Here is a 26,607-nt window from a genome sequence, read left to right as displayed (position 1 = left end):
CGAGATTTTATAGTCATGTGACTCGAAATGCAAATGGCCAGATCCAGGTCAAATTTCAGCAACGACATACTTTCGTCCCATCTATCAGAGGATTAAAGACATGACGATTGCTATGCTCACAATTTTTGAGAAAATAAAACATATTCCTATCGATTTCATGCAAATATGTCTCAATGAAAGTTTGTTCAAGTTTGCTGGGCTAGCTAGTAAGCGGCTACCCCATACAGACACCAAATGGTGTCGGCGAATTCCAACTTTTTGATAGGGAATAGACTCGGACCCTACACCACAGCATAAATGTCCAGATATCAAAAATGGGGTGGTAGGGGTCAGAGGAAACTTGGACTATCTGTCATCCAATATCCATTAGCACATTATGTGATGGACTTTTGGCTGCCATCTTGAAAATCTTATTGTCACTGCTGTTTCAAGTTAATGGTCATATTGGCTTGGAGTTCTGGTATACTGGGGTTTCTCAAGAATAGTTGAAAAGAATAAAGGAACTGGAGAAATGGATTTATCTTGGGTTTCTGGAAAGTTTACATCAGTAGATCATCAGTCATTTCAAGTTCATGTAAATGATAACTATATTGTCATAACCCCAAAAATACAAGACTGGTTTAATGAACCCTGTGTATACTTAAGATGTTTAAATTACCATTAAGTCCTGTTCAACATTGACCCAATCAGAATCTCTTTCGCAAAAGTGATTTTTCTTTTTCAGCTCATTCAGTTAGCAATAAGAAATGGAGACAGGCATGCTGAAACTATGGAGAAAGCTGACTATTGGTTACTGGTGGGTACATGTGCTTTAAGATGACCTCTTCAGGCATTGAATTCTATATTCTGTAATTTCAATTCAACAGAGGAATAGTCTTTCTTATTTCTTCTCTCTCATAATGATCCAAAGTGAATCATAGCGGTTGACTCCAATAATGTTCTAAAACATCAGTTTAAAATTAATATCCTTGAATATGGCTGATAAATTGATAATTTATAAATATCTTTTTGAACATTAGCCCCAACAGAGCAGATCTTTAAAGCTTTTGGGAGGGTGGGAGTCATGATAGTTTAGTGGTTAAAGGCAAGGGACTTGTGATTTATTGTCATGGAGTTCAATACCTGCTCAAGTCTTCCTTGGTTGGCAGCCTTGGTGTCTTCAAAAGAAAGGTACTTACCTCCTATTTCCTTGGCATAGTATGTAATATGTTACAATAATATGTAACAGTCCATTAAAACTATAGGTTTTGTATTAAATACCAGTGGCATGTGCCGTGGTACTTTTTCACTGTACCAATACTTTAATAGTTTCAAGCAGTAAGAAATACATGGAAATTCTTGAGTAATCTTATTACGGATTTTTTATATACTAAAAGCTTGTTTTCATTTTCATAAAGAAATGAATCCAAAAATAATTTTTCTTTTCTTCAAATTATTTGTATTTGTCATACATTAATTTTGAATAATACAAGTATAATTATATTTATGAGCCTTTAATCACATGTTCGATATATGTCAGATATGCCAGCATGGTAGCCTAATGGGATGTTGTGAAAAATATACAAACCAGATCCAATTTTTGGAAAAATTTAGGAGCAATTAGTAGAACAAACAGCGTAGACCCATATCTGCAAGCCCATTATGCTATGGTTGATCAGGATATTTGTTGTTTGCCATTTGACTAAAGCAAACATGGTAATTTCAACAGAAGATTAAGATTTAAGATTAAAGAATTGTAGGATACAGGAGTTTCACTGCAAGCTACCAAACTACAGTTTTCCTGCAGAACTGTGCATGATTTAATTTAAAGGGAGACTATTTCTAAACCATTGAAAACTAGTTGGCAAGAGTAGTTATTTGCGATGAAGCTAATGTTGTTTTGGCCAGAGATTAGAAGTTTATATTCTGAGAAAACCCAAAGAGGAATGGCAACCGGAGTTTTTGGTCTGTACCATGCACACTTGCCACTGACACATATTAAAGCCATGATATTTTGGGGAAGGGGGTGGTTTTTAATACCAGCAACAGTGTTGGAAATCTAACCCCATCTGAGGGAAAAATTGATTCTGAAAAATGTTAAAGAAATCTGGGATGGCATTTTTTTGATAGATGTTGCAAAAGAGTTTTGAAATGATGAATGAATATTCCAGGAGGATGATTGTCTGGTTCATATTCCTAAAACAGTGAATAATGATAAACAATGAATCCTTATCCTGGTCATCACAGACCCTGGATCTCAGTATTGTGAAGAATGTATGGCAACCAAATAAATCCAAACTTGACATCTGGGACTCTTTCAGTCCAGTTTAGTGCTCTTTTTGTCGGACCTAACCAGAAGACTGTATGATTCTAAATATAAGTATTTACATGCTATGATGAAAATCAATAGATTAGTTAAAAATGTTTTAATTTGTAAGTATGATTATATTTCATATTTTTGTCTGGAGTTCTTTTGAAATAGCAATGAAGATAGCCTTCTGTGATGTCAGCATAAGTAGGTACTCAGTAGATAAGAAGATACCCTGTACTGTAATTATCAAACTTTAGTAGCACAAAGGCAACCTATTTTAAATGTTTTAGTGACTATTATGAGAATAAATCAACTGTGCTTACATCAGCAAGCCCAGAGAGTTTGATCATCATGGTCATTTTGAGCAGAGATCATTTGAGTCGGGCATTAGTGGTAGAAGTTGACCAAAAATATAGGTTGAAGCAAATATAAAATTTAACTGTAAAAAAGGACAAAGTTATTTTGAAGTGCAGATTGGAGATCTTCTTGTCAACAGTCTTCCTCCAGATCATCCTCAATCCAGCCATAGAAATTCACTAACCATCTTTCTATATATTATTTGGTAAGAAATTCATTGACAAAGAGCCCATAAAGACATTTTTTTTGTGCAAAAATATCACTGTCACAGAGCCAATATTGACATTTTATTTGGCAACAAAGTCACTGACACAAGCACATTGACAAATAACCTATATGTACATTTTATTTGACAACAAATTCACTGACAGTGAGCCTATACTTATATTTTCTTCTGATGATAGTTTATATTAATAAAGTCCTAGCTATATCTGCTTTCATGGTAGTTTATCTGACACCAATGTTCCTGCGGACTAAATTTTACATATTTGTCTCCATGTCCACATTTTTCTGGATCAGTACAATTAGTTGAGATGATTGCACAGGTCATATATTGGACTGGTCGTTTATAGGCTGTGAACCATCTGGAAATAGAAGTTTCACAATCAGAAGCAATCACACTGTAAATTCAATTTCATATGCCACCTGTTTTTAGTGTTAAACATAGTATGCTGCAGTTAGAAAGTGATGATGTCTTTTTCTAATTGCAACATTATGATTCTTACAGGTAACCAATTAAAAATTGTCACTCTAAATTTGCATTCAATTCTAAACTTGGAGTGCTAAGTGTGGAAGACCTTAGTGGTATGTTAGATTGTTGGTTATTAGCCTGTTTTGTCCCGATATATATATATATATATATATATATATATATATATATATATATATATATATACACAGTGTGACCCCGGTATAACCCAGTAGTTAGGAGCCATAGAACCCGACCACGTTATAGACTGAACTGTGTTATTGGCAATCAGGTCTTTTAGCTGAAGAAAATGATGTATGTACCCAAAAAAGATTGAGGGGGGGTGTAGGTAATAAATGTGGGCGTTAAAATAAGTGCTTCATTGGCACAGTTACCATCTTCAATTGATGCATATTAAATAAGAAATACACCTTTAGTGAAAACAGAGAAGACATATATAATAGTTTACTTTATGTAGAGAACCACAAATTGGTACATATACAAGAATACTGTTTATATATACATGTCTAATGTATATCATGAATAGAATATCAACACCGTGTATTCACCCGCCAATCTCATCACATACATTGAATCCACAATACAAGCAATTCCATTACAAAAAAATCCACACAAAAATTAAAATATTCAATAATTTTGTCACAGGTCAAAAAGTCCCGAATTCATTGGTTAAACATTGCACAGTCACGTAATGAATGATGAAGCACATTTACTTTTCAGTGCATCCGAAGCTGGTAAAAGTTAGTTTCAGTTTTAAGCCACCGTTGGTAGCATTCTTACATGTTTCAAACACATGCAGGTCCAGAAAATGCCACAGCTCATATCCTTTCCTCTGTCAAGAAGCTGACATCCAGGTTTCATATATACTGACAAATATAGGTTTGATCATGAGCAATTTATGAGCAAGTTATTGAAATTTTTAATATTATGGTGTTTGCATAGGTTTACTCTGGGAACTGAATTAGTACCCCGAGTCCTGACTAGATCATCTCTGCTCTTCTATTAATCAGTATTGGGGAGTTGTCTCCCTTAGACTGGTTATTTTGAGGCATTGTGTAGTAAATGGTTATGTGTAAAATTTTAATGAATATGTGTCAGTTCTTAACATACATTGCCCAAATCCAAAATGAAATATTCCAAAATCAAGCAAAATTCTTGTATTTGAGACAATTTTGCATTGTGCTTTTTATTTAAAACATTTTTTTAAAAACAATTGTAATTAAGCTTGAGTAGTATAGTTTCCCATTCTCTACTGCCATAGACCAGCCAGAAGGTTTTGGGACCAGAACCAGAATTTTTTTAACAGCATAGACTTACCAGTAGTCCAGGCTTGCTTTGTGTTACTTTAGCTCATGTGGAAGTTTTGGTATAAAAATCTGTCTGTAGGTGGATGGAGAGTGAGTCACACCCAGAGTATCCTCTCCATTTCATGCTTGTGAATCACTTCCTCCCACAAGGAGCACCTTCCCATAAGGAGCATCTCGTTTTCACTGGAACAGAGCACAAGCTGCACCCTCACCTTCTCCTGTTCAAAAGGGCTGAGGTGAGTCATGCCCACCTACCACCTTAAAGGAGAGCATCACCCTCTGCTCACCAATAACTTGACGCAGACTGAAAGTGAGTCAGACACCCCCATAAAGGAGAGCAGTGCCCATTCCATCCCCAGGGCCCATTGTCAGTGGCAGGTTCTAATCCTCTGGTTAGTGACAAGCTCATATCTAAGTCTTTCATACCTTGGGAAGAGCCTTCATACAGATCTGAGTTACCTGACCAGTCTTTGCCTGGTGACTAGGTACTGGGCAAAGGGCACTGGTCATTGGACCCCATATGGTTCATCTCTAAGAGACTGGGAATCACCTTAAAGAGGTCAGAGTATGGAATGGGATCTGATCAGCAACTACACCATCCCTTTATCCCTCTAAATCCCTACTGGATGTAGAGGAATCTGCTGCAAGGAAGCCAGTGGCCCATTCCCTACATGCAGTGGATAGACTTCTGGACCTTGGCTGCATGGTATTGCGGTTATTGCTGTGGATCATTGACCCACATCATCTTAAGTTAGGTCAGTAAAAAGGGATGGTGATGGACCTTCATCCATGAATGCTTTAGGTGGGTGAACAGTCAACCTGTCCCACCTGCATAGTCCACAGCTAAGGACAGTTCATTATATCTGTGGGAGGAGTTACTGCTTCAGGTTCTTGTCCCTCCCCTCCACAAGACTCCCCTGCAACAGAGAGACATTGGGTCATCATGTAGTCCTGCCTCTCAGGAGAGAGAGCTAAATGGTGACATCCTTTTTTCTGTCCTGGTAAATGTGCACAAGTTGGATACAGAACAGGCCAATATGTTACCCTCTTCCTTTAGGTCCCCAGGCTCCTCTCACCCATTGGTTAAGGTGGCAGAGCTGGAAGGCAGTTGTCTTTCATTAAAGAGTTAAATGAAGTTTATCACCTCTTGCACTTGAAACCTGTGTTCCAAACCTAAAATTCTCTCCAGTTTGGAAAAACTTTACGAGGGCAAACTCTAAACCAGATTTCTTGTTGCTTCCTTGCTCAGTTATGATTAAGGATCTCTCTCAAAGGTTTAGAAAATGCCAAGATTTTGCTAGATAACTTGGAAGATGATCTGTCCCCCATGTCTGTGTTGCAGACCTTGACCTTCGCAAGCATCCACTTTGGATGTTGTAGTGACTGAAGTTGGCTTTTCATGAGAATTTGGGCCCACCTTCCAGCAAAAGTTCTGGAATCCTAAAAACAAATGACATAGTCACTAGTAACCATAGCCAGACATGCCACCACTAGTAACCATAGCCACACATGCCACCTCTTTTCAGCATACTGGAAGAGGAGTCTCTATCACAAATGGCTCTTCATCATTTGTTGGAAGCAATGGCAAACACTTCTAGGCTTGCATTGTCTTTGACCATGGCCTTGTCATCAAAGTATCCACCTCTACAGGGATGTTGCTCTGGGTCCCACTAGAGTACATTATGAACCTTCTGAGGGCTGTCCCCAAAGAGGATGAGCCCTCTTGTATGAGGGCCCCATCCCCTTTGTGGCTACTGAGGATCTGAAAATTTGTTCAATCTTTGTGGCCGAATCAAAACAATAACCCCATTTCAGAGTTGCCTTATGCAGTCAGGACTTCAGATATTCTTTGCAAAGGTCCATGGAGGAAGCTCATGGGCCATTTCCTAAGGGCAAGGGTGGTCAGTCCTAGAGACTCACTCTGTCTCTTCTGCAGAGTGGCCCCTTCTTTTGGCTCCTCTAGGCATGAGGTTAAACCTCTATTTAGGTCGGACATAATGGTCTATGGCTGGATCCTTACTATGATAAAAGATATTGGTTTCAGGATCTCCCTCTTCTATTAGGGTACACCATGTTCTACCAGTTAAATCTGGTGCACATAAAGGAAGAGGTTCTCTGCCCTTCTGCTACCAGAATTTCCTGGTTTCCATTAAATTCTTGTATGGTTATAAACCTTTTCTTTCTGAGCAGATTTCTTCTGATGGAACCATTCATGATGAAGACTACAGTGCAGTTTTAATTTCTTTCCTCAAACATTTCAGCACTGAGAATCTTGTGCAGGGCCCCGAGTGGCCGAGTGGTCTAAACCGCTCTTCGTTACAGATCACTGCCATCTCACCTCTGTCTGCCTGGGTTCAAGTCTCGGATTCGGCTAATGTGGACATGTGAGAAAGCTTGCCAGTAGCTTCTTGTGGGTCGGTGGTTCTTTCCAGGGTTTTCCTGAGTTCTTCCTCCACCATTAATACTGGCTGCCATGTATAGCCTATCATGTGCTGAAAAATGGCATTAAACCTTACAACAACAACAACAACAACAGAATTTTGTGCAGCAAATCTATCTAGAAGTTGAAGATAAACTCAATAAATGCAAATCTAAAAGGAAATTATCAAGTAAGGATAATCATTTGATCAAAATATCTCAGTCAGAACAAGCATAGTTTTACAGTGACAGACTTGAACCCCTAATACAGCATTGTAGAATAGATAAGAAATCCGTCATTATAGTAGTTGTCAAAGCACTAATTCAGGAAAGTGAAGCTTTTCCAGAGCATATGTTAGGGAAAAATCTTATTATAGAGCATTGATGTCTATGGGACAATACGTATGAACTTTGAACAATTGTAATAACCATAAAGAAATATCCCCACCTTGTTAAAGCTAGCTAAGCTAGCATGCATATGCCACGTCAGACAGCAGACTTCAAAATGGGTTCTCACCTCTGAAACCGTCAAGAGATTATTGCTCATACAAATAAAGAAGACATCTTTTGAAGATTGTGATCTCAATAGTGCTTTAACAGATTGGAACTGGAAGAATAAGAGGAGGATATTTGAGTGTTAAGTTAACATTAAACCCTGGTCATTTCCTCCTCCCCCTCATTGTTTCCTACTCCCCTTTTTATTTTGGTGACAAGGGATGAGCTCCCCTGGCTGCATCTCTGAGACAATGAGGCACACATGCATTTTCTCCATGTTTGGAGGTTTGGACCCTCTTTTGCTGGACAAATTAAGAGGGTACTACCTTCTGATTTTTCCACATATGAGGCAAAAATAATATTTTGGCAGATATTCTGTCAAGGAAAGGGAAGATAAATCTCATGGAATGGTTGCTTCACCATTCCTTAGCAGACTTACTGTTCCAACATTGTGGGACTCCATTGGGTGGACTTCAAGCTTAACAACCAGCTTCCCTTTTACATTTCACAGTCCCCAACCAGACTGCATGGCGGTAGGCATTTTCAGCCTGAAGTGAGATCGTCTGTTCGCTTAATGCTTCCCACCTTTCAGGATGATCCCACAGGTTGTATACTACATCTAGCACTTCACTGCTCATTTTGATTGCTGCTCTGTGGCCCTAACAATCATGCTTCAGCTATCTCAGTATGCTGCTGGACCATTCCGGGACCTTACCTCTGAGGAGGGATAGCCTGTCACTGCATAGGAGCCCTCCCCTTCACAACTATCCACAGTCTCCACCTTCACACTGTGTCCATCTCAGATCTCTCCACAAGGGAAAGTTTTTGATAAATGTTGCCAAGCGCCTCATTCAGTCCAGGAGAAAACTGATGTCAAATGGGAAACTTTTGTGATTGATGTAGTAGGAAATATCAAGCCCAGCTGTCCCTCAGTGAGTGCAATAGCTGCTTCATTTTGATTTCATTTACGAAGAGAAACAATGTTTAGCTTCTACTGTTATGGGCTGTCAAGCAAAGTTTTCCAGCACTCTAAAATTTTCAAAAGGCCCAGCCAGCTGGACAGATTCTCATTTAGCAGATCTGATCAGATATTTTGAGCGCAAAGACCTGCATCTTACCCTCTAATGCTTCAGTGTAACCATTCTTGTGTCTTGTGGTCTGTTATAAAACCATAATGAACCTAACATTCCAGATGATTTTCTTGCTTGCCTTAGTGGCTGTGAGACAATGGAGCAAGCTTCATGTCCTTTCCATAGAGGAGGGCTATATCAGATTAAATGGCAATTACAAGTCAGTTGCTCACGTTTCCAGCCAGTTAAATTTGCAATAGCCAGCTTTGATCAGTTGCTGCTCTGCCACTTGAGATCCATGGTCTTATTTGTATCTGAGCTAGGGATGGGAAAGATACATTTATGTTTTCTTTGGCAGAACTGTGTTGGGAAAAGGAAGGGTAGTAAGCATATTTTCCTCCCTATTAAAGGTTCAAATAATATTTGGGCTTCCACCATTTCTAGCTGAATTGCATTAGCTATCAAAACTCATTTGTCTTGGAGGATGTGATGAAAGCAGCATTTTTCCATTCTCATGCTACCTTCCCCTTTGATCTTTACTTGTTATCTCACCAGAGTTGAAGCATTTTCTCCTTTGTCATTGCTCAGAAAGTGGCCCATGCAGATTCCATCCCACAATAAAGCCCTACTATTAAGTGTGGGCAAGTATTCTTTGTTTTCTTTCACAAATTCTGGGATCATCACCCTCCCATGAAAGTGACAAATCCACCTTTGCAGTAGCAACAAGTATGGTATTACTGATATTAAATTTGGTTGGAGGGTAAACCAACTGTAATGATTTAATACTTGCCAATTGATATTGCTAAATTCCCTTTTCCTGCCCCACACTGATGCCCAACTAAATGCAGCTGCTCCCTAGGAAAAGAATGAAGGGAATATGTATTGGCAAAATGGGATGTCCCAGAGGTGATCCAGTGTTCTGTAATCTTCTGGCTCACTCTAATGTGATAGCAAATTCTCAACATCTGGTTGAGTTATTTTCCATCTGGAAAAGTACCAGCTATGCAATAGCTACAGTTCAGTATTACATCATTAAAATTAGTTCCCCATGTCCCCCCACCCAGCAAAGATAAATATTAGTAGCCAGATTAGTATTAGAAAAACCCCAGTCCCATGGCTTCTTATAACAACCATAGGTCTAATTCAGTAATGGTAGAACAAATTTGTTTCCAAATTAATGAATATATTTTGCAGCATAGCTGGTTGATAATTTATTGTCAAACCTGTGTTGTATGAAAAGCAAGATATAGCAAACACTTTTTATAAAGCAACATCATCAACAGTTTGTTAAGGTTTTAGTTAGACCTTTCATTTGGATGTTTTCTAAAGGCTGATAGATTCTCATCTTGCTATCAGTGAATCATGATGAAGTCAAGACAATTCATTCTGAAGCATGTAAGCTCTTTTTTGTATACCTTTGGCTCAAACTTATGAAGAATCATTGTGAACAATGTATTCTACAACTTGCCTTGTCCCTTTTACCTTGGGGTCAGGGCCAGTCATAGAAAATTTACATAAAGGTTTGAGTTAAAATTTATTTTGTCAACCAATGATAGATTCTCTTTGTGCTTGGCATGAGTAAATATGGACATTTCACAATTCATTCTGTGATAAGTTCACCAGACCCTTTGAATTAGGGGTTAAGGTTACAGCCATACCAAATTTTGCATGAAAGTTGTTGTTCTCATCTTTTCATATAGTTATATTTACTAAAACCCTTGATGGATTTTGATCATATCTTGAATCTGTCATGAAGTTAAGATAATTCATTTTATGACATGCTTATTAAACTTGTTGGACTTTGGGGTCAAGGCCATCAGGTTTACAGTAATAATTTGATTATGGTCTCAATATACAGACCCTGGCCATCTTGTCTAGACAGATTCATGTTTTCTTTTTCAGGAGAAAGATCTAGTTCACAAACTTTTCAAGGTGCTTGTGCCAAGATACCAGAATTATACCACTGCTTTTACAGATTATCACTTTTTGCCAAAAAAGGTACCAGGCTCTGGTGTTCAAATGGGCATCCTGGAACTGAAAGGTAACATACTATCCACAATTACCACACATTTCTATAATATAATCAGAGAAGCTATTTATGATCAGAATTACCACACGTGTCTGATATCTTCAGACCAGCCATATGTGATCAGAATTACTACACATATCTGATATATTCAGACCAGCCATATGTGATCAGAATTACCACACATGTCTGATATCTTCAGACCAGCCATGTGTGATCAGAATTACCACACATATCTGATATATTCAGACCAGCCATATGTGATCAGAATTACTACACATATCTGATATATTCAGACCAGCCATATGTGATCAGAATTACCACACATATCTGATATATTCAGACCAGCCATATGTGATCAGAATTACCACATATCTGTGATCAGGATTACCACACATGTCTGATATCTTAAGACCAGCCATATGTGATCAGAATTACCACATGTATCTGATATATTCAGACCAGCCATATGTGATCATAATTACCACACATGTCTGATATCTTCAGACCAGCCATATGTGATCAGAATTACCACATATCTGTGATCAGGATTACCACACATGTCTGATATCTTAAGACCAGCCATATGTGATCAGAATTACCACATACATCTGATATATTCAGACCAGCCATATGTGATCAGAATTACTACACATATCTGATATATTCAGACCAGCCATATGTGATCAGAATTACCACATATCTGTGATCAGGATTACCACACATGTCTGATATCTTAAGACCAGCCATATGTGATCAGAATTACCACATACATCTGATATATTCAGACCAGCCATATGTGATCAGAATTACCACACATATCTGATATATTCAGACCAGCCATATGTGATCAGGATTACCACACATATCATATCTTCAGATCAGCCATATGTGATTAGAATTACCACAGATATCTCTGATATCTCTAGAGCACCAGTGTGTGATAAGAATCACAATACTAGAAAGCTGGAAACATCATTAAAATAATGTCATGTATTATGAATTGTATATTACATTAAAAATATATGACATTATAGCTGGAAACATTGACTACATATCTGTTGTAGACAACTTGTCAAAAGAACTTTTTACTTGTATTTATCAGTTACTAAAACTTATCCAGGCTATGTCAGATTTAAATAGGATGAGTGGCATGCTATAAGCACACAGTACTTTGATGATATGCTTAATTACTGCATTGGGGGAGGGGGTCAGTCCAAGCTGTTCCAAGTGATTAAACTTCTGATGAAATTCTGATGTAATAAATGGATATATGATTGGTGATTAAGTATCCACCTATTCTCCTGCCCCACCCCACCCATAATACAGTAATGTGTGCTATGAGCATAATTGTGTTCCACTTGTTTTATTGCATCCATGTTTATAAAAGTTTGGCAAGTTGAACTGACAGAAAATAAATTAAAGGCTCATATTTTAAAAACATTTAGTCAGCAAACACATTCTAAAAGTGGTTAGAAAACTTTTAGCAAGCAATAAGCTGCAGAAAATCCTGTACAAATCTTTGTTTTCTCCATGTCATTGTAAGTAAGACTGATGATGTGTACCCAGTTAACAATTTACTAGACTGACTGTTTCATATCACTGTGTGAAAGTTAATGCATTTGCAAGTAAATAGTGTTGCTTTTTTTAAGTAATAATCAAGTTTAATATGTTGATGTACAGAGAATTTGTTTGTTTTCAAGGGTCTCAATTTTCATGATCTTACAAAAAATGGCAATGGCAACATGTATATACAGTACTGACATTTTGTTTTAGGAAAGGATTTCATGGATTAATATTCCATGGGGTCTTGAAATTTTTGTTTTGTTGCAATGGAAAAAAAATGAAAATTTGGTATCCCATGAAATTTCATTATAGTTTTAAAAAGTGAAAGTTAAGTCCCACTTGACTTTTATATTAGTCAGTCATAAGATCTGCATTGAGCATGATTCTAATTTGTCATTGAGGTATAATTACAGTGATAAGATCCTAATTAGGGCATGAGTCTAAAGATAAGATCCTCTTTGGGGTATAATTCCAGTGATAAGATCCTAATTATGGCATGATTCCAATGATAAGATCCTCATTGTGCATGATTCTAATGATAAGATCCTCTTTGGGGTATAATTGCAGTGATAAGATCCTAATTAGGGCATGATTCTAATGATAAGATCCTCTTTGGGGTATAATTCCAGTGATAAGATCCTAATTAAGGCATGATTCTAATGATAAGATCCTCTTTGGGGTATAATTGCAGTGATAAGATCCTAATTAGGGCATGATTCCAATGATAAGATCCTCACTGAGCATGATTCTAATGATAAGATCCTCTTTGGGGTATAATTCCAGTGATAAGATCCTAATTAGGCCATGAATCCAATGATAAGATCCTCTTTGGGGTATAATTCCAGTGATAAGATCCTAATTAGGGCATGATTCCAATGATAAGATCCTCACTGAGCATGATTCTAATGATAAGATCCTCTTTGGGGTATAATTCCAGTGATAAGATCCTAATTAGGCCATGAATCCAATGATAAGATCCTCTTTGGGGTATAATTCCAGTGATAAGATCCTGATTAGGGCATGATTCCAATGATAAGATCCTCTTTGGGGTATAATTGCAGTGATAAGATCCTAATTAGGCCATGAATCCAATGATAAGATCCTCATTGCTCATTGGTACATGACTCCAGTGATACAAACATCATTGGGATATATTTCTAATGATAAGATCCTCATTGATCATGAGTGATAAGGTTCTCATTTGTGCATAATTCTAAAGATGAGATCCTCATTGGGGCATGATTCTAATGATAAGATTTTCGTTGGGGCACAATTTTTTTTTACAAACAAATCTAGTTCTTGAAGCCACCTGTGGTAAGCCTAGCATCACTGTCACTTTGGTGGCCTTGTCATTATGTGGACACCCTCAATTAACCTCAGAACCAAAGCTTTTCAAGAAGAGTTGGCCATGGAGTAGAGCAGGGCATTGGTAGCTGTGATATGTAACGTGATATGCGACTTCCACAACACAGTGTATATTGATGATGCACATTTAATGGTATTCAAGCTCGCTTTCCTTCATGTTGTTGTATTTGCCTAACGGCTGTTTTAATAATTGATTTCATTTATTCAAAATAATTTCTATGATAAATTAAGCATTTGTTGAAATTTAAAATTGTTTATTGCATCAAACGATCATTGATTATTTGATCAGTGCAGAATGTTGGTCTATAACAGCATGTCAGTATGCCAATCCAGCTCTTTTCGTCATTTTACTTGGTATGTAGATACATCTTGATCTACATAGCACCACTTAAACTAATGCTAGGAGACAGGCTTGATGGATTCTGGTTTGTCTGAATTTGCTTGTGTATAACAAACAGTTTTCTCATCTGCCAGTGACTTAGACTCATAGTCTTTGCACAGTGCAGATCAGGAGTTCCTCTGTTCAACCATGTTCAGATTTCAAAGAAACATCATAGACCCTGATAAGTCAGCTTAAATTTTGTAATGACTGGTGTTCATCAATGACATTATATATCATTAAAGAAATAAAGTAACTCAAAAGGGTTTACATTTCTTGCGCATAGAGGTGAATTCATAGCATCGACGCATTGATGAATCACAATGTTTTCTTTGATGATAGTGTGTCAAACACAGACTGTTGATGCTGGACAATGGTGGTTGTTGTTGTTCTAGGATTTAACCCCATTTTTCAGCACAGTATAGGCTATACATGGCGGCCCGTATAACTGGTGGAGGAAGAACCCTGGAAAACCCAGGGAAGAACCACCAACCCACGAGAAGCTACTGGCAGGCTTTCCCATGTACCCATGTACAGACAGAGGTGAAATGGCAGTGATACGGAACGGTGAGCACTTTAGACCACTCAGGGCCCCGTGGGACATTGGTGGAATGAAACAAAAACTTAAATATATGTCAACATGATCTTGTACCTTATTTCATGTTATAGTTCATACCACTTAAATTTTTGTACACTGTCGAGTTATTAAGTCATAACTATTTCTTTGTACTAAAATTTTTCATGTTGTATATAGGTTGCTTTTATGTTGTATATGGGTTGGTTTTATATTATATATAGATTGGTTTTATATTGTTTATAGATTGGTTTTATATTGTATGTAGTTTTATATTGTATATAGATTGGTTTTATATTGTATATAGATTGGTTTTATATTGTTTATAGATTGGTTTTATATTGTATATAGTTTTATATTGTATATACATTGGTTTTATATTGTTTATAGATTGGTTTTATATTGTTTATAGATTGGTTTTGTATTGTATATAGTTTTATATTGAATATAGATTGATTTTATATTGTATATACATTGGTTTTATATTGTATATACATTGGTTTTATATTGTATATACATTGGTTTTATATTGTATATAGATTGGTTTTATATTGTTTATAGATTGGTTTTATATTTTATATAGATTGGTTTTATATTGTATATAGTTTTATATTGTATATAGATTGGTTTTATATTGTTTATAGATTGGTTTTTTATTGTATATAGATTGGTTTTATATTGTTTATAGATTGGTTTTATATTGTTTATAGATTGGTTTTATATTGTATATAGATTGGTTTTATATTGTATATAGATTGGTTTTATATTGTATATAGATTGGTTTTATATTGTTTATAGATTGGTTTTATATTGTTTATAGATTGGTTTTATATTTTATATAGATTGGTTTTATATTGTTTATAGATTGGTTTTATATTGTTTATAGATTGGTTTTATATTGTTTATAGATTGGTTTTATATTTTATATAGATTGGTTTTATATTGTATATAGTTTTATATTGTATATAGATTGGTTTTATATTGTTTATAGATTGGTTTTATATTATTTATAGATTGGTTTTATATTTTATATAGATTGGTTTTATATTGTATATAGTTTTATATTGTATATAGATTGGTTTTATATTGTATATAGATTGGTTTTATATTGTATATAGATTGGTTTTATATTGTTTATAGATTGGTTTTATATTGTTTATAGATTGGTTTTATATTGTTTATAGATTGGTTTTATATTGTATATAGATTGGTTTTATATTGTTTATAGATTGGTTTTATATTGTATATAGATTGGTTTTATATTGTATATAGATTGGTTTTATATTGTTTATAGATTGGTTTTATATTGTATATAGATTGGTTTTATATTGTATATAGATTGGTTTTATATTGTTGATAGATTGGTTTTATATTGTATATAGATTGGTTTTATATTGTATATAGATTGGTTTTATATTGTTTATAGATTGGTTTTATATTGTTTATAGATTGGTTTTATATTGTATATAGATTGGTTTTATATTGTTTTTAGATTGGTTTTATATTGTATATAGATTGGTTTTATATTGTATATAGATTGGTTTTATATTGTTTATAGATTGGTTTTATATTGTATATAGATTGGTTTTATATTGTTTATAGATTGGTTTTATATTGTTTATAGATTGGTTTTATAACTGGAAAATGAGGTCTACAAGATAAGGATCAATGTGCTTAACAATTAATACCATATATACTCAATTATAAGTCCAACTGCTAACTGCATAGACCCAGATCTGCCATTGCATAATGCACCAGCAGATTTTGGTCTGTGCAGTTTTTTAGGAGTAATCAGTAGAACAAAAAACATATACCCTGATCTGCAGGGGCATTATACTATGGCAGATCAGGATCTTCATTGATTGTAGTTTGACTTGACTTATAAGTGAGTATATACAGCACATAAGAATTTCTAAAACAAAACAAAAAACGACATATAAATCCGATCCTTTCTGAAAATCGGTGTTATACATTACTTGTATTTTGCATGACATTTTTATATATGATTTTCTCAATAACAGTGTGTAAAAAAAGAAGTACTTGCTATTTCTAGTCAAATGTATGTTAAGCTGAAATTACTACATTAACTGGCTGTTTCATAGATCTAAATGATCAGGTATTGATCTTTCCAATTATCTTAAGACGAGACAGATCAGGTCCTTCATAGAGATCTAAATTTGGGTGAAGTGTTGACAACTAATTACAGTACTTAATGTCTTCTGGTTTGCAAATCTTTTATAAATTGTGATGAAATAGGCTCCATTATTATGGGTGTCTTTTATCACCAAATGAACCATCTTAATATATGTTTCATTTAAGTGGTGATATTTCAGTATCAGTATATAACACCTCTATAAATTTGTCATGACAGTGGTTCACATTGGCAGTCTCAAGATCTTCAAGGACTGTACATGTTCCAAGAATAATTCATCTTTTGTATATAGAGGTCATTGTATTGTACTAGCAAAAGAAAACACATGATATGCTAAATGGTAATTCTTGGGTTTTAAACTAAATGGGGTTTACATGAGAATATTTTGATGTAAATTACACTCAAACCAGTCTAAAGCATTCACCCATGGGAAAAGGCAAAAGTTGTCTTTGTAAACAGGGGACCTCTGAAAGCAGGTTTAGCTCTCAAAATTGGTTCATGGCCTTTTTATACTATGAACAGATGATTATTATTATTATTATTATTATTATTATTATTATTATTATTATTTAACATGTATTTTTGTTAGCAGTAGTAGTATGCCAGACAAGATACATGCATGTATATTTGTTCAATTATTTAGCTGAAAGAAAAATTTTTAAAAAATGAATCAAATAAGTTCCACACCAGGATACTGTATGCTTACTTGGATTTATTGACTTACCAATGAAAAGTGGTATTATCTTCTCTCCTGTAGAAAAATAACTGTACATTCATCAGTACCCCACTGCTTCTCTTATAAAACAAATTTGATAATTTAAATACACCACCCCACCCCACCCATAAAATCAAGAAAACTACAACTATGTATATGTACTGGCTTTTACAACTTCATCACTCATGCATATGTACACACTTTTATCTCATTATCAGTAGCAACAGCTCCTAAATAAAATTACTAATTGACAACTTAATACCTGTAATTGTGCTGTTGTTGTTATAGGGTCTAACGCCATTTTCAGCAGAAGATAGGCTATACATGGCGGCCATTATAAATGGTGGTTACCAACCCACGAGAAGCTACTGGCAAGCTTTCTGACATACCCACATTGGCTGAGCCTGAGACTCAAACCCACGTAGACAGAGGTGAGATGACAGTGATCCATAACGGTGAGTGCTTTAGACCACTTGGCCACTCAGGGCCCCCCTGTAATTGTGAAACACGCGACTGACTTTTTATTATGGCAGTTGGTATAACTAAGCATAAAAACAAGTGTTCACACTTTAAACAATTGATGGATTTACAGTTGCTCAAACTCTCTGAGATCAAGAGACAGTTCACTTTTGTTTGTGACTTTGATGATCAGGTAATAAAAGAATCTTCCTTTGGCTATCATTAGTAGCTCCTAAAATGTTAATCCGGATTTTCTCTGACCCTTCTTCCCAAACCATTTTTTATATTTTGACATTTATGTTAGAGTGTCAGGTCAAGGTCAGTTGCCTTTAAAAAATTGGAATTTGCCATCACCACGCCATAGTGCATTGGGTAACTGCTAACCAGTGATCCTAGCAAACTTAAATGATGGTACATTGAGTCCTACCTGCATGAAATTGATAGGAAATTTATTTATTTGGATAGCAACCATTTTTGTTGTGTACTGTCTTCAGAAATTAAAACATATTGCAAATTAGCAAGTATAATACGAAATACGGATAAAGTATGTCTTTTTTTATAGGATTCAAGTGAACATATTATCCCAGTTGATAAAAACTCAAACCAAGTGACTGTAAAATATAATTACTAGTATCGTTATTAAATGTTTTTAAATTTTGCTAACTCATAATTTAGAAATAATTCATAGGGCTTCACAAGCAATGAATCCATAGTTTTATGGGTTTTTTTGTAATGTATTGCATATTTTTAATTTGTCTTTAAATCTTCAGAAAATGGAGAACTAAAAGATTATCAATCATTCAGTGAATCATAATGGGGCATATTCTATTTTGATCGTGAGAAGCAGGTAGAAAAATGTTTGAATATGTCTGTGTAATGTTTATTAATTTTCTGACTTGCCTATTCCAATATGCACACTTGTAAGACAGTTTATATAGCTTTAGTCTGATGCATATGAATTGATGACTATGGATATTCTTGGATGCCTTTTCAATGTTGGAATCTATTTCTTCTTTTACACAATCACATCCCCATTCTTGTACACGTTATTTTTCATGCATTTACTCCAAATTAAATATTTATTCTTATATTAATGCCAGCATGGATTAACCAAAGTCTATTTAATCCCATTGTTGAATGCTCCGATTCATAAACCTGATAAAAATCCATCCAAACCAAAGTTATTGATCACTAGGGACTTTTATAATGATGGACAGGTACTAAGCTCGGTCAAGAAAGGAGGATGTCAGATCTATCATAATAAGTAACAGGTTGGCACACTTGTTTCAACATGCACAACTTTCATTGTGACATCACAGCATGCAACATTCAGTCCAGTTTTTTACTGGATCACACATTTAGTTGACCTCATCCAAAAATGTCCACATTTTTGCCTTGTCTATTTCTTGGGGCCTTGAAATAAAGACCTTGAGACCTTGCAATAAAGATTTGGGGCCTTGTAATAAAGACATTGAGACCTTGCAATAAAGACTTGGGGCCTTGAAATAAAGACCTTGAGACCTTGCAATAAAGACTTGGGGCTTTGTAATAAAGACCTTTTGAAAGGAATAGGGATGAAAGAGGATCCAAAATAAAGTGAATGGTTGCTATTTTTTAGATAAGTGTTATCAGATTCTAAAATGTGACACCCATCACAGAAATAGTCGGTACATGACCTGTAAGGCTTTTACTATCACTGATAAGGACTTTCCAAAAGTGAATATCATCTTGTCTTTCAATTATTCTAAATCAAATAAAAGCAAAGCCGCCAAAACCAAAAATAAAAAGTCTCTTAATGCATAATATAGCTCAACAAGTAACTGCTAAACATGCTTTTCTAAATTTGCTTTATGCAGAATTTTAGTTTAGCACAAGAACCCCGCTTTTAATCTTGACCGCTGCGGTGTTCTAGTGGTTAGAGGATCCTCCTTGGATGCGGGAGGTCACAGGTTAAAACCCCGGCCAAGTCATACCAGAGATTTATAAAAATGGTACTGACAGCTGCCTCACTAAACACTCAGCATTAAGAGGTTGGTGTTAGGACTGGCTGGCCTGGTGTCAGTATAATGTGACTGTGGGACATCATGCTACATGTCTGCAGAATGATGCCTCAGTGTTAGACTCTGTATAAATTGCCACACTGAAGACATCATAGCAGTTTGACTGAAAAATTGTTAAAGCTACATTTAAAAAATCCAGATCACACACACAGCTTTTAATCCTCTCAAGTTTTTATATTTTTGGTAAATAATACCTGTGTACATTCTTTGTAGGATTACACTACAGGTAGAATATTATTCTAACTCACCTTAAGGTACAAATTAAAAGTGCTTTAAATCAGTTTGGTGCTTGTGAAAAATGTATGGGAACATATAAAAGATACGAGGAAGTAAATAATGTTTGTGTTATTTTGGGAATTTAACCAATTCTGCAATGATACAAGCGATGTATCTTTAGCAAACGTGGACTCTTGTATATCTTAAAGTTTAGTTTTGTGATACTGCCAGGAAAACATTGCATAAAAGACAATGATCATGACTCAACACAGCTAGAAAATACCATCCATCATTGTGTATCTGTCAGTTTAGTCTACAAAAGTTGCAAACAATAACATCCAACACAAAGTATATTTCCAGTCAATTTTTAATGTTCACCCAAGCTAGGGCTTAAGAGGACTGCACTTTACAGAGAACAGTTTGATAGTTTTACACCAGGGCAATAGTTGATCAAAATGACAATAATGACAAATGCAGACTCCAACTCCTATGGGTCAGAATCTTTATAAGTATCAGATGTGAACTAGGTAGTATTTGTTTCTAACATTACCATATCTGACCGCTTAAAGTCCATTAAACTAAAACTACCATATACACCCATGTCTCTTGTTGTAATGATAATCAATATTTATGCAATAAATTGGAGGGAAATATTAAGCATTAATATGATGGCAACACGGACTCACATGCTGGTGAGAGATCTGAGCCAAGTGAGAGTTAGGGTTGCATTAAAACAGGCTAGTTTGAGGTGGTTTTAGTCTGACACTAGGGTAACAGTCATCCCATATGAGTAGCCAGAGAATGGCATTAGGTGGCAAAGGTTAACAGTCTTGAGTGTTGGCACACAGTGAATAATGCATGCAAATATTGTTTCACTTCATAAAGAACTGAGACATGGAAACTGGGGCTTGGAGAAGTTAGGTGGATAATTTATTTTGAATGTCATTTATCTATGTACATTTTGTGGGTTTCCTGGTTAAATAATTATAGATATAGTTTAGAAGTGGAATGCAATGCCAACTTGATTTGGGTACTCTATCCACCATGTTGCAAATTCCCAAGAGAAGACGGGCATTTCATTAAAGGCAAATTTGCTAAATGCCAGGCTTGATAATATCTATACAAAACGAGTGTAATTCTCAAAATAAGGCTTACCAAAAATCAAGTAAATTGACTGGTAGGTAGACAGGCTAATTAGCCGGTATTAATTTAGTTTTTCAATAAATCGTGCACAAAATTGTATACTTTGTAAGCTGTTTCCCCGGTAAAACTCGAAAATACATAGCAGACATGGTTCCATTTATTATAGTTACATGAATTGGGTTGATGGACCTATATAAATTCGTGTATGGTTCAATTTTTGGGAAGAAAAGAAATGAGAAACACCTCTCTATTCCAATTCTGAAGAATTTTTGCAGACTCATGCTTGGTTTAGATTGCTTAGATTACAAACTTAAAGACCTAATAATGTTTCCTACCTTAAATATTCTCAGCATGTTTTTTTAATGTATTTTAATTTCATAATGTTTGTTTTTGTAATCATATCATTATACGTTTTTTATCTTATAGGTGTTGTCTAATGTTGTAAAGCGCTTAGAGCTTTTAAAGATTAGGCGCTATACAAAGTCCTCATTATTATTATTATTATTAGAGTCAAATGATAGCCTGGTTTAGATATAAATATGCTTTATTATCTCTTGCTATTCTGCAAAAAGGGCACAATGTCTAATTGGGCTTGTTAGGGATTTTTACTCATTTTTGTTTTTTATTTCCAGGCAATCCTTGGAAGGCAGAGTATCGGATGGAAAAGAAGATTACCCCAGATGTCAGAAATGGCACCCATGATAGACTTCAGGAAGCAGATAATACATGATTGCTTTATACCTACATTCTCTCTGTATAATAAATTCCACTTTTTCAGAAATCTGTTGTAATTTTATTTTAGACTAATAGTTACAGGTCAAAAACCTGTTGACAGAATGTAGATATGGTTTCAGAAATAAAAGTCATTCAGTTTGTTTTAAAAACAAGAAACAATCCAGATCCAGGTTTTGCAGAATTATGATATGTATGAGTAGTTTTCAGTGTGGACACGGAAGGGAACAAGCACTTCAGCAACGATACAATATGACTGCACTCAGAATAGCTGTAATGAAAGTTTCTCAGTGCACAAAATAGAATGTAGATAGCAAGAAACCAGCCAACTAGAGAGTAATTAGATGAAATATGGAGGCAGAGATAAGAAGGAAAGATAATTTATTAGGAAAACTAATGCTTATTTTCAGTAATATATTCTATGTCGCTATTGTGCAGTTTTCCCTATTTTAGGATGAAAATTTACCCATGCCTGTATTTTGAGAATTAATTATCCCAATGGTTTACTACTAGAAATTTATGGAAGTGGCTCTTGTGTCACTGGTCCACATGCATTTGCCCTCATTTCTTTTCCCAGAATGCCATTTTAATGGCATCAGAATGTTCTGAATTTTCTGTTCATACCTAGAATGTACATTGAGCATCTAAATATCCTTTTTTACTTCTTCATATTTATAATGTTATACCCACAGTCCATTGCATATTTGTTCATTTAGAATTTGCTGTAATGAATGTTTATAGGCATTTGTTATGATTTTCAACAGGACCATGGAGTGTCACCCATGACTGGTCAGTGGAGGGTAACCAGTCATTGAGTACTGGTCACCTGTCAATTGGAATCCCCATGATATGTTGATAAGGATTGGGTTGAGACCCCCTCATGTCACATAACCGTTAAATCCAGCCAGGGACTGGGAATTGGCATTCAGACACCAGACTAGAGAAGGGGATCATATTGACACCCGCCTTCCTTTTATGTTATCCCTCTTGAACTGTACAAGATGTGGAGTCATCCAGTTCTGGGAAGAGTTGGGTCCTATCCTTTTATGCAGCCATGTACTTCAAGGCCTTGGCCTCATACTAGAGAGGTTGATGTTGCTGTATGATCCTTTTATGCAGCCATGTAATTCAAGGTCTTGGCCTCGTACTAGAGAGGTTGATCTTGCTGTATGATCCTTTTATGCAGCCATGTAATTCAAGGTCTTGGCCTCATACTAGAGAGGTTGATCTTGCTCTATGATCCTTTTATGCAGCCATGTAATTCAAGGTCTTGGCCTCGTACTAGAGATGATGATGTTGCTGTATGATCCTTTTATGCAGCCATGTACTTCAAGGCCTTGGCCTCATACTAGAGAGGTTGATCTTGCTGTATGATCCTTTTATGCAGCCATGTACTTCAAGGCCTTGGCCTCATACTAGAGAGGTTGATCTTGCTGTATGATCCTTTTATGCAGCCATGTACTTCAAGGCCTTGGCCTCATACTAGAGAGGTTGATGTTGTTGTATGATCCTTTTATGCAGCCATGTACTTCAAGGCCTTGGCCTCGTACTAGAGATGTTGATGTTGCTGTATGATCCTTTTATGCAGCCATGTACTTCAAGGCCTTGGCCTCGTACTAGAGATGTTGATGTTGCTGTATGATCCTTTTATGCAGCCATGTAATTCAAGGTCTTGGCCTCGTACTAGAGATGTTGATGTTGCTGTATGATCCTTTTATGTAGCCATGTAATTCAAGGTCTTGGCCTCGTACTAGAGATGTTGATGTTGCTGTATGATCCTTTTATGCAGCCATGTAATTCAAGGCCTTGGCCTCGTACTAGAGATGTTGATGTTGCTGTATGATCCTTTTATGCAGCCATGTAATTCAAGGTCTTGGCCTCATACTAGAGATGTTGATGTTGCTGTATGATCCTTTTATGCAGCCATGTAATTCAAGGCCTTGGCCTCGTACTAGAGATGTTGATGTTGCTGTATGATCCTTTTATGCAGCCATGTAATTCAAGGTCTTGGCCTCATACTAGAGATGTTGATGTTGCTGTATGATCCTTTTATGCAGCCATGTAATTCAAGGTCTTGGCCTCATACTAGAGATGATGATCTTGCTGTATGATCCTTTTATGCAGCCATGTACTTCAAGGCCTTAGCCTCATACTAGAGAGGTTGATCTTGCTGTATGATCCTTTTATGCAGCCATGTACTTCAAGGCCTTGGCCTCATACTAGAGAGGTTGATGTTGCTGTATGATCCTTTTATGCAGCCATGTACTTCAGGGCCTTGGCCTCATACTAGAGAGGTTGATCTTGCTGTATGATCCTTTTATGCAGCCATGTACTTCAAGGCCTTGGCCTCGTACTAGAGTGGTTGATGTTGCTGTATGATCCTTTTATGCAGCCATGTACTTCAAGGCCTTGGCCTCGTACTAGAGATGTTGATGTTGTTGTATGATCCTTTTATGCAGCCATGTACTTCAAGGCCTTGGCCTCATACTAGAGAGGTTGATGTTGTTGTATGATCCTTTTATGCAGCCATGTACTTCAAGGCCTTGGCCTCGTACTAGAGATGCTAATGTTGTTGTATGATCCTTTTATGCAGCTATGTACTTCAAGGTCTTGGCCTCGTACTGGAGATGTTGATGTTGCTGTATGATCCTTTTATGCAGCCATGTAATTCAAGGCCTTGGCCTCATACTAGAGAGGTTGAAGTTGCTGTATGATCCTTTTATGCAGCCATGTACTTCAAGGCCTTGGCCTCATGCTAGAGAGGTTGATGTTGCTGTATGATCCTTTTATGCAGCCATGTAATTCAAGGTCTTGGCCTCGTACTAGAGAGGTTGATCTTGCTGTATGATCCTTTTATGCAGCCATGTAATTCAAGGTCTTGGCCTCGTACTAGAGATGTTGATGTTGCTGTATGATCCTTTTATGCAGCCATGTACTTCAAGGTCTTGGCCTCATACTAGAGATGTTGATGTTGCTGTATGCAGACTAATATCACCCTCTTAAAAAGTGAAGATTTAAAGGAGGAGTGGTGCTGAACCACTTCCTCCAAACAACCAAAGAAGGTCAATAGGCATTCTCATCCTCCTGCTGAGGCTGCCACCAGGCATAGTCCTCTCCGTTCACATGAAGTGTTACATGGTAAAGTTCCCTTGACCTCCAAGTTTCCCCCTGAAGCAGATTGACACTGGGTCCCAAAGTTCTGCCTCCCAGAAGTGAGAGCAGAGAAAGGGATCCTCTCAGTCCCTGTGGTTCAACACATGACCAGATGAGGTGGTCCCCCTTCCACTTCCTCAACCGTGATTTGTGGCAGTTGAGATGAAAGAGATTTGTGCATTTGACTAGGTAGTCAAAGAAGTTTATGATCTTTTTCTCCTGGTTTTGTGTCCAAATTTCTCAGGCTCAAAGGGCCAAAATTTCTCTCCAGTTTGGAGTGACCTTTTGGGGCTGCCACACATATACACTCGCTCCTCAGCCATAATCAAAGAGCTTTCTCAAAGGTCTTGTAAGGGCCAAGACATTGATAGGCAAAATAAGGGGGGGAGTAACCCACACATACACACACTGAGACCTCAGTTCTTTGCATCGAGCTGCTGGAGTCGCACTTCTGCCAGCCCTCTTAAACCTCCCACCGTGGATGTCACACATAAAACTCCCACTCTGGATGCCACCAATGCCTCACATACCAATCTTATTATGCCTGCCTTCCAGTTAAGCCTTTTTGTTGCACATCAGCACTTACCACAGGCATTGGCCAAGACATCTCAACATGCCTTGTCCATTTCCAAAGCATTATCAGCTTGTACATATCTTCTCACCCATGTGACAGAGAAATCTAGCTGTTTTGCTAACCTTTACTTTTCTCGTCTCCGTCTGGTTATGTCAGTGGTCGTCTCAGTCATGTTGTCTATGTGCTAGGAACTACTTGTAAAAAGATGAAATCCTAGTCTTCTGCTGTGTATGATGGAGTTGTTATAAAATCGAAGAACAATGATATGTGCCAAAAAGAAATTCACTCACAGAGCAACATAACATATCTCCAACTTTGATAACACACCATATATATGACAAAAAGAAATTCAATCACAAATCAACAGAAGGTCTCTCCAACTTTGATAACAGACCATTCAAAACATTTTGGGGGATACAGACAAACACACATACACAAGAAATGTGCTGTTTGGTATTATGCTAGAAACTACACATGGCATAGCAAATTTTATCCTATCTCTAACTTAAATTTTCAGGACAGTATCATTAAATGTAGTTAAAAGTACCTGATTAGTTTTAAATACCTCACGTGAAACAAATTAGGTCTTTTAGCTCCATTAAACTATGCTCACCTGAAATGTTCATAGCTAAAAATTTACAGTGCTGTGTGGAACAAACTATAAAGTTACAGAAAACACTGTTCCAGATGCACAGGCAATACGCATCACTGGTTACAAATATCTAAACTCTCTTTAAAGCATCAACAACAACCAGAAGTGTATTTTGTCAGACCCACATTCTTCAAACTTTGCCTAACACGCCAATCCACCCCATTTTAATCAAACATTGACCTCTTTCCCCTAGGC

The 26,607-nt window shown here is 36.4% G+C and overlaps 1 protein-coding gene across 1 annotated transcript in view; it reads left to right on the top strand.

The window, feature by feature from the left end:
• The window catches only part of LOC149793423 (large ribosomal subunit protein bL17m-like), a 41,146-nt gene extending 19,115 nt beyond the window's left edge, over positions 1-22,031 (top strand). The window contains exons 2-5 of the mRNA XM_089968998.1: positions 725-796; positions 10,549-10,791; positions 20,156-20,168; positions 21,934-22,031. Coding sequence (XP_089825124.1) covers positions 725-796; positions 10,549-10,791; positions 20,156-20,168; positions 21,934-22,031 — 426 coding nt within the window. The remainder of the gene's footprint in view (positions 1-724; positions 797-10,548; positions 10,792-20,155; positions 20,169-21,933) is intronic.
• Positions 22,032-26,607: the final 4,576 nt, after the last annotated feature.

The sequence above is a fragment of the Sinohyriopsis cumingii genome, chromosome 8, assembly GCF_028554795.1.
Source record: "Sinohyriopsis cumingii isolate HCF-2022 chromosome 8, ASM2855479v2, whole genome shotgun sequence".
Lineage (NCBI taxonomy): Eukaryota > Metazoa > Mollusca > Bivalvia > Unionida > Unionidae > Sinohyriopsis > Sinohyriopsis cumingii.
Note: the sequence above shows the minus strand (reverse complement) of the source record. Positions and strands in the feature narration are given on the sequence as shown.